This window comes from Cyprinodon variegatus, unplaced genomic scaffold, assembly GCF_000732505.1.
Source record: "Cyprinodon variegatus isolate N-32 unplaced genomic scaffold, C_variegatus-1.0 Scaffold1045, whole genome shotgun sequence".
Taxonomy (NCBI): Eukaryota; Metazoa; Chordata; class Actinopteri; order Cyprinodontiformes; family Cyprinodontidae; genus Cyprinodon; species Cyprinodon variegatus.
This window is the reverse complement of record NW_015151498.1, coordinates 147,253-156,233: the sequence shown is the minus strand read 5'-3', so window position 1 is coordinate 156,233 and position 8,981 is coordinate 147,253. Positions and strand designations below refer to the sequence as shown.

General features: G+C 43.0%; 2 protein-coding genes across 2 annotated transcripts in view; one reads left to right on the top strand and one right to left on the bottom strand.

Moving 5' to 3' along the window:
* The first annotated feature begins 1,199 nt into the window (after positions 1 to 1,199).
* Positions 1,200 to 3,149, top strand: LOC107101013 (beta-crystallin A1-like). Its single transcript, XM_015399748.1, has 6 exons — positions 1,200 to 1,270; positions 1,472 to 1,554; positions 1,662 to 1,780; positions 2,147 to 2,288; positions 2,359 to 2,501; positions 2,607 to 3,149. The coding sequence occupies exons 2-6, from the start codon at positions 1,480 to 1,482 to the stop codon at positions 2,752 to 2,754; spliced, it is 627 nt and encodes a 208-aa protein (XP_015255234.1). The 5' UTR covers positions 1,200 to 1,270; positions 1,472 to 1,479; the 3' UTR covers positions 2,755 to 3,149.
* A 666-nt stretch (positions 3,150 to 3,815) lies between these two features.
* The window catches only part of LOC107101014, a 16,163-nt gene continuing 10,997 nt past the window's right edge, over positions 3,816 to 8,981 (bottom strand). Inside the window, exon 6 of the mRNA XM_015399750.1 lies at positions 3,816 to 5,193. Coding sequence (XP_015255236.1) covers positions 4,357 to 5,193 — 837 coding nt within the window. The 3' untranslated portion in view covers positions 3,816 to 4,356. The remainder of the gene's footprint in view (positions 5,194 to 8,981) is intronic.

The following is an 8,981-nucleotide window of genomic DNA, read 5'->3' as shown; positions in this document are numbered from 1 at the left end:
TCTATCTATCTATCTATCTATCTATCTATCTATCTATCTATCTATCTATCTATCTATCTATCTATCTATCTATCTATCTATCTATCACAGTGGGATCCAAATTGAGAAGGGGACTCCAAGTGTTGAAGAATCAGGAAGAGTGGAGTCTTGAGATCCTCCAGAAATTAAGCTAAATCATAATAGAGATTATTATAGGACATGTTCATTCTATAAATTCTAAGACCAGTTAAAAATAATACTAAAAGAGATTAAAGCATTATATTAGGGTTGATAGCAGGATGAGTTCCTTTAGTGAAACACAGAACTTACAAACACCGAGCCAGCAGTAAAATAAGTACTATGAAGATCAGAAACATGAGTGATTGTTGCAGTGTTAAATAAGAGGAAGGCTTTCTGCTAAGTTTTGCTACCTGCTGTATGTGACCAAATGACAACATTATGTCTCTCCCATTCTGTTTAAATATTCATTATAGAATTGAACATATTTTAATGGTTAATTATTCAATCAGTGAACAAATCTTTGTTTTATTGTAAACAAACACAGCAGAGGTTTAGATTAGTGATTCAAACTTCAAAATTAAAAGATAAGGAACAATAAAAAGATTTTTTTTCAAATACTATTGGTTTTCTGCCTTGTAGTGATTCTGCTAAAACAATTCCAATATAAAACACTTTGGTTTAATTAGTTTATTAGATAATCCCAGTGTGCTCCTGTTTGGTGTTTACTTTGGTGTCCAGACCCCAACCTTGGGAACCCCTGTGCAAACGCGCGTGCACGGCTGCTCCAGATGTGTGCACGCGTGAATAAGGAAATATGATTTTACCTTCTCTGAAAGGTTTCTGTGCTTTAGTTCAGACCCCTCACGGATCTCTTTTTTTATGCCACCTTAATCCTCCTACATTCTCCTCCCCGATTCCAACCCTTTTGTTCGGGGGTCAGGCGGTGGACTGCTGACCGGGGTCCGAACATGCCGGAGCGCCCTTTGTTCTCCAGCCTCAGGAGAACTATAGGATCTGCTGAGCTGGCCGATGCAGCTGGACAACAGCATGCGGCGGTCATGCAGGGTCGCTGGAGCGCGCGTCGCCACTGCTCCTCATGCCAAGTGGACAATTTAACACGAAGCCAGAGAGACTGGGTGCGCATGGATGAACGCTCCTCCCACCAACTGCTCGGTATAAAACTGAAGCGCCAGGTTCTCTCAAAGCTCTACTAGAGGCAGGCGGTAGGCGCACACCAATCCAGAGTTCTTCCAATACAGTGCCAGTCTAGGTAAGGCGACCTCTGTTCTAACTTGGTCAACCCAGAAGCACTTTAACTGCAATTAGATACATATTTCAACCTGATCTGCCCAAACCTCCTCCAAATGACACTTTTACAGATGTTTTATCCCATTTATAAATGAGCACTGGCAAAAATAATGAACATCATCTAAAATGCTTGATATTGTTTTTGTATTATTTTCTCTATCAGGAGTCAAGATGTCCAGAACTACAAGGTCACCAATGATGAAGCCTTTGGTCCACTCAGGAAACGCCATGGCTCCTTTCTTCAAGGTAATCACCTGCTCTTCTGTGCACCAACAGAAAGCATGCAGTTGATTTGTGATCATACCTGCTCGGTGCAAAGGAACGATAAGATAAGAATCATTTAATCTTCCCAGGTGACTGTGTTTGAGCAAGAGGATTTCCAAGGGAAGTGTGTGGAGTTCACTACTCAATGCTGCAATATCCAGGAGTGTGGACTGGACAACATCCGCTCCATCAGGGTGGAGAGTGGAGCGTAAGTCACAGTATTGTACTGACATCACCAGGCTGCACAACCGTCCTTGCAACGTCAGTGTCAGCTAAATCTTTGGACTGCTTTGGTTGAAATATTTGGCAGACATATTTAGGCATAAGCCTAATTAATTTGGATTAACTTTAACAATTAACACAGCTAACATAAATTTGAATGATGAAGATCATGCAGCTCACAGTGAGAGGAGGGGGCCGATAATGGAAAAGATAAACTGATCAAAATGTGGTTTCTCAGTAACTGATTCCTTTTTTCTTCTAAGATTGTACATCCCTGGCTATGTACTTTTTTTCAACCGTCAAACTAGAAGCACATCTGTGACCTGTTCTGTTTCTGTATCTTTGTGTAAAGCTGGATGGGTTTCGAGCACCACAATTTCCAGGGCCAGCAGTTCATCCTGGAGAGAGGAGAGTATCCCCGCTGGGAAGCCTACAGCGGCTCCATCTCCTACCACGTGGAGCGTCTCATGTCTTTGTACCCCATCTACTGCGCCGTGAGTACATCCTCCTGATCCTGGTCTCACACAGAGTCCAGCCGACTGATACCTTTGCGTTCCCCCTCAGTCCCACCAGAACAGCCGTATGATCATTTATGAGAGGGACAACTTTATGGGTCGCAGTGTGGAGATCTGTGATGACTACCCCTCTCTGAGGGCCATGGGCTGGATGCTGCCCGAGGTCGGCTCCATGCATGTGCAGTGTGGCGCGTAAGTTCTAACTCTAAGCTCTTTGCGATTGACAGAAGGCCTCAGCAGGAAGCTGTGCTGTTAATCCCTCTAACCCTGTATGTTCCTGATGCTGTTCCCTTACAGCTTTGTGTGCTACGAGTTCCCTGGCTACAGGGGTCAGCAGTACCTCATGGAGTGTGAGAAACACAGTGGAGACTACAAGCACTGGACTATCTGGGGCTCCCACTGCCAGACCCCTCAGATCCAGTCCATCAGACGCATCCAGCACTGAGACTCAGGCCAAGCAGCTCCTCTTCCCCCATACTCTTCCTCATTTCCTCCTCCCCTCATTTATCATCCTCCTCTTGACTTAAGCCACCCCAACCTGACACCGCAGACCCAGAGTGTGATAAGAGACAATATCGCACTGTTAAAGCACAGGGAATTGCATACTTCACACACATGCTGACATGAATGATGCACAGAGTGTCTTTTTATTTGGTTTAAAGGCTCCTCCACGCATCAGGCACACACCTGAGCTGTACTCGATTGGATAAGTGTAAAACCTGGAGATAAACAGGGAGTGCCCCCCCTCCCCAATGAGTGAGGCAAAGGTGCAGCTCAGATGTGTTGTTTGTGTGCTGGAGACCGACCCACAGGTTGATTACTAATAAAATAATTTTACTTCATGTGTTCTTGTCTTATTACTGAGTCTGTTATTTATGTTTCCTCGCATTATAAGGATTATCTATAATTACATAGATATTATTAAAAGATGATAAATGATGGCTGAATGTCTGGTGGATAAATTGTTGGAAACGATGCAAAGAGATAAATAAACCGAGACATAAAGCAACAGGTTGAATCAACTTGATAAAACTATCTAATTAACAAAGTAAAAACTAGAACTTTATTGATACTGCTTGAATATATTTGCTGTGTGTCAGGTTAAAAACACTATCTCTTTAATTCTGAATTATTTTACAAAAATAAACTAAAACAAGTGTTGCATTCAAAGTCACAGAGAAAAGACACACTTTTTAATAAACTCTAGCTCTACACATGTTTACATATTTTAGATAAATACTAATGTCTTTTCCATATAAATTAAAACTGACTGCTCCAGAATTCACTAGTCAGAATTTTCCAAAACCTACGTTTGATGCAATTAAATCTTTAAATTAGAGGCAAAAAATGTTTACATATATTTGCAGCTCATGAAGCAAATAAGTCTGCAAATAAGTCCATCCATCCATCCATCCATCCATCCATCCATCCATCCATCCATCCATCCATCCATCCATCCATCCATCCATCCATCGAAAATAAAAACCATCAATTTCCTGTCATAATATCTTTATAGTCAAACTCATATACAAAATCCTGACAGTGAACGCTTCGATAAACAATTAAAGGTCTACAAAAGTTTTCCTGAAACATTTGACAGATCTTAGTAGAAAACAAGCTGAATTTCTAAGCTAAATCTACAACCCATAGTCATACTGATAGTATAAGTATACTAAGAAGTACAACTAAAACAACAATCCAGATTTTCCTGGCACTAAAAAAGACATGCTTTCCTGGGCTTTAAAACAACATTGTTTAGAGCTAAAACAAACCTTACTGAACATTCTTTGATATTAATCCCTAGTCTGATTACAGTTCACTGCTGTTTTCTTGATTAGTAAACTAACTATGAATACTTATGATCGTAAAACACATTTTTTTTCCTAACTGTCAAAACAAAATGTCCCAGATGTTTTATGAATACTTTGATCTAAAACGTTAAAAGAGCAGACAATGATCAACACAACTTCTTGAACTCTTTGCACAAAGTCTGGGTAAATGAGGCTGATCCTAAACATGAAACTAGAGAAGAGGTGGATGTGGTGAGTCAGTGAGAGAGCATCTTGCTCTGGCTGATCTTTGTGTGATGCACTGCAGAGAGGTTCACAGAGGAAGGAGGTATACCATCCATCTTTTCTACAAGAACGTCCACTTCCTCTTGGCCTCTGCCCTCCCTATCATCTCCAGAGGACTTCATCCAAGTAACTCTCCCAGGATCTGAGGCTTTACTCCTGCTTCCAATCACATCAATGAACTGGTCCTCTCCATCTTCTTCCCATTTTCCCATCCATCCTAGGCTGAGCTGTTTGTTGGGGTGTTTAGGACTAACAGAGCATCTTTGTTGTTCTAACCAATCCTCAGCTGTGCCTCCTTGGTCTCCTTCTACATCGATGATCGAATCACTGCTCTCTGAATCTTGACCTGATAAAATTTCCTTGTCTTGAAAGGGAGGTTCTTCCTTTTGTGTTGGTTCTTGGAAACAGTCTGGGAAACTGCTCAATGAGAGGGTTTCTACATCAATTATCTCGTCTTGATCTAAAGGTGCTAATGCAGACGGAGGGCTCAGCATGCTTGTTTCCCTGGTGATAGCGAGGTCTGCGCAAACTCTTTTGTCCACACGGACCTCATCATCGATTTCTTTCATAGGTTCTGCTTCACGTTTTGTTCCTCTCTCTTGGGCCTCTTCCTCTCCTATCAAAACTTCCCCATGTCTTCTCTGGTTTTTCTGCTCATCTGTGCAACAGGATCCCGGCGATTGTGGCTGAACTACACTTGTTCTGTCAACATGAGACGAAGCAGGAAGACTTCCATTTATCTTTGGCCTGCCTCCTCTCTGCTGGTCTACATTCCAGGCAGGATTGTGCTGCAGCAAAGGCTTAAAGTCCTAGAAAAAACAGAAACACAATGTTAACTTTCTGAAGAATAAGTAGGCAGCGGATCAGTTAATCCTCCACTGACAATGTGTTGAAAGCAGAGTCACGGATAAGCCTGACTGTCTGGTTCTGGTCTTCACCAGTTCAGTCACTGAGAAATAATTAGGAGCTCCTGTCCTAAATTTATTGTGAATATTGATAAATCTACACGCTATAAATAGTATGCGATGTTTCAATATGGCATTGATCAGTCCTTTCAGCTTTAACAGCTTCGACTCCTGAGGAAAGAAGGCTTTCATTGCAGGGGAAGAAGTGGATTATATTCTCCAAATTCATCCCAGAGCTGTTTTACCGTAACATTGATGGACTATCACGAGATCTGAGTTTTCAGTCTCACAACAAATCCATCTTGAAAGACTGCCGCTAGTACGTCTGTCTCATAACCACCAGCGGGTCGGACCAATGACATGCCAGCAGTGTTTTTTTGGGGTGAGACATGCGGGAATGACAACAGTCAAAAGGGATTTGCACGTGCATAACAAACATGGCTACACTGGAGGACTTACCTGTCGATATTGCAAGTAACTTGGTTTTAGCTAAAATGTACAAATTCTCATTCATAAAAGGAGTAAAGAGAAGCACCTTGTGTATTTGTAGATGAGAAATATGTCTGTGCTTTTCTTCTGACAGGATTTGGAAAATGTTTGATTTATCATCTTACTCCGCTAGTTGTGAAAACCCTCAAGAAGCTGCAGACCAATCTTATTGTGATCATTGTTTCTCCGTTTATGGGTCTCATGAACAACCAAGACGATTGCCTGAAAGCGTCTTATGGAAGGCAGGTACTAGCTAGCACTTCACCAAATCAGCTTGAAGTATTGTACTAAAATTCCCTCCTTTTCACGGATAGACTGAATGGCAGCGATCCCAGAATGATAACATAGAACTCTGGCTAATCCATGTCTTTATGGACCTAGCTTTTATATGCTGTTCCTACAAACTGGTGGGCATTAAAGTGACCAATGATTCACTCAGGTTAAAATGGGTCGAGTCAGTTCAGTTTGATTCATTTTCCCTTCAAGTGGAGAAATATCATCTTAGGGGTGGGCTCTCTGATGGCAAGGCAGCCCTACATAATGCTTGGTTTATGCTAGACTCAGAGTAATGAAGGAGACCAGGGAAGGTTGTGACCAGCTAGATAAAGGAATATGGATGTATACAGGAGAGAGAGAAACAATCAAGTAGAAGGATACTGTCACAACACAGAAGCCAGGTCAGGCCAACAGATCAGAACACCAAAAGGCAGGCTCAGAGATCCAGGAGTCCAAAGACAGTTCAGGCAAAGCATTCAGACGGGAACAGGCAGGCTCGGGGGTTGAGGAAGAACAGGTCAGAATCAGGAAATAAGACACACCAAGGAACTCTAAAAACACTCTCACCACTGGCTAGAGAGAACGAGATAATATGGCCCTGATAACTGGATTCGAGCAGGTTAAAAAGAGGCAGGAGCAGGTGGATCAGGTGAGAGGTAATGAGCAACTGGGCAGAATTGGACAGGTGAATGAAATGAGTAATTAAGCCAGTCAGCAGTGCCAAGATCATGACAGAAACAAGCTGCAGATCGTGTGAAGGTCAACTAACGCTGCCTAATGCTAGCTTGCTAAAATAGTGCTTCCTTACACAACAAGCCCAATGGAAAATTATTTAACATTTCAAGATATTACAATACACAATCACTATTGACTCCGTGTCAGTCCTCTGACCACAAACAGAAACTAAAAATACTAACAGATCCACCTAACAGTGATGAAAAGGTCCAAAGAGTGAATTTCATAACTGATTAATCAGTTCTTGCTGTTATATTTAATGAATCCATTTGATTAAAAAAAACATCTTTCATTTCCACCAGATTGTCAGAGGCTCGGAAAGCAAAACAGCTCATGGTGATTTCAAAACAAGCTTTTATTAAAACGTGAACGTCTGGCTGCTCATCAGCTGGGGCGGAGACAATGGATACTCTGTAGAGATAGAAATTCAGTTTAGTGACTTTGAATCTTAGATGGGCCAAGACTATGAGTATAAGTCACTAACCTGGTTCTGAGTTCGGACGGAGCCCGGAGGAGGGAGAACATTCTAAATGGGAGGTTTCTCCACAGCCTGCGGCGGGAGCTGCCCCCAGAGTTCGGAGTGATGAGCTAAGCAGACTAATGAGCAGACGCCAGCCGACGCCAAGGAGCAGGAGTATCCATNCTAACGCTGCCTAATGCTAGCTTGCTAAAATAGTGCTTCCTTACACAACAAGCCCAATGGAAAATTATTTAACATTTCAAGATATTACAATACACAATCACTATTGACTCCGTGTCAGTCCTCTGACCACAAACAGAAACTAAAAATACTAACAGATCCACCTAACAGTGATGAAAAGGTCCAACAAGTGAATTTCATAACTGATTAATCAGTTCTTGCTGTTATATTTCATGAATCCATTTGATAAAAAAAAAAAAAAAACATCTTTAATTTCCACCAGATTGTCAGAGGCTCGGAAAGCAAAACAGCTCATGGTGATTTCAAAACAAGCGTTTATTAAAACGTGAACCTCTGGCTGCTCATCAGCTGGGGCGGATTCAATGGATACTCTGTAGAGATAGAAATTCAGTTTAGTGACTTTGAATCTTAGATGGGCCAAGACTATGAGTATAAGTCACTAACCTGGAACTGAGTGCAGACGGAGCCCGGAGGAAGGAGAAGATTCTAAACGGGAGGTTTCTCCACAGCCTGCGGCGGGAGCTGCCCCCAGAGTTCCGAGTGATGACCTGAGCAGACTAATGAGCAGACGCCAGCCGACGCCAAGGAGCAGGAGTATCCATTGGGGGAAAATCCAGAGCCGGAGTCGTTACAGAACCGGGTTACCAGACCAGAACATCAGAGAGTCGAGGATGTACCAGAGGAGAACTCAATCCGATGTAAGAAGACAGGTCCAAGTTTGGTTAGCCCGCAGAATCCAGCAATCGGTCCAGAACAGATAAGAATAGAAGAGCACAAACAGGGGCAAAGCAAAACGCGGAAGTCCCAAAAGAAGAAACAGATCAGGATCAGAAAATCAGCTCCAATAACCCGGCACAGATGGTAGGGAAACAGGCAGCGTAAATAGCAGCAGGACTCAGGTGGATCAGATGAACAACCGGGCAGATAGACAGGTGAAAGGAATAGGGCTGGGTATCGAACTTCGGTTCTTTTATGGTACCGACCGAAATGCTTCGGTTCTACAGAGTATCGAAACATGTCTCGTCTTTCGGTACCAAGTTTCGGTGATTGGCTGTAACACTTAACGTGATTGCGTCATCCAGGAAAAATACACAGGTGGTCACGCCTACTGCCAGGGTTCATGTGAACTGGTTGTGAGCGTCGCGGAACCCCTTTAAAATGCCCCCCAGGTCAAAAGTGCGGCTTCACTTTATTAAGACTGATGCTAATAGTGCGCAATGCAATACATCGAGCACGGAAATAATTTAAGAGCAGAAAGTTGCTCGGTGTTTGACTGCAAGAAGAGCGGACCGCAGCTAGCGCGACCATCCTCCTCTCAGCAGCCCGTGGACAGAGCAAAGCCAGAGCGGAGTGAATATTGCGAGACACTCTTGGAGAATTCTGCTTTCAAACTGGACGCAGCAGGAGCAGCAAAATCACGTCTGCTGCTTCCTTTTTTGCTGCTTGTACCAGCTTCTGACGCGCGGCTGAAGCAGCTTTGCTGCTCTGGCTGCGCGGTCAAAAAAGTAGCTCTGACGCGCAGCCAGAGCAG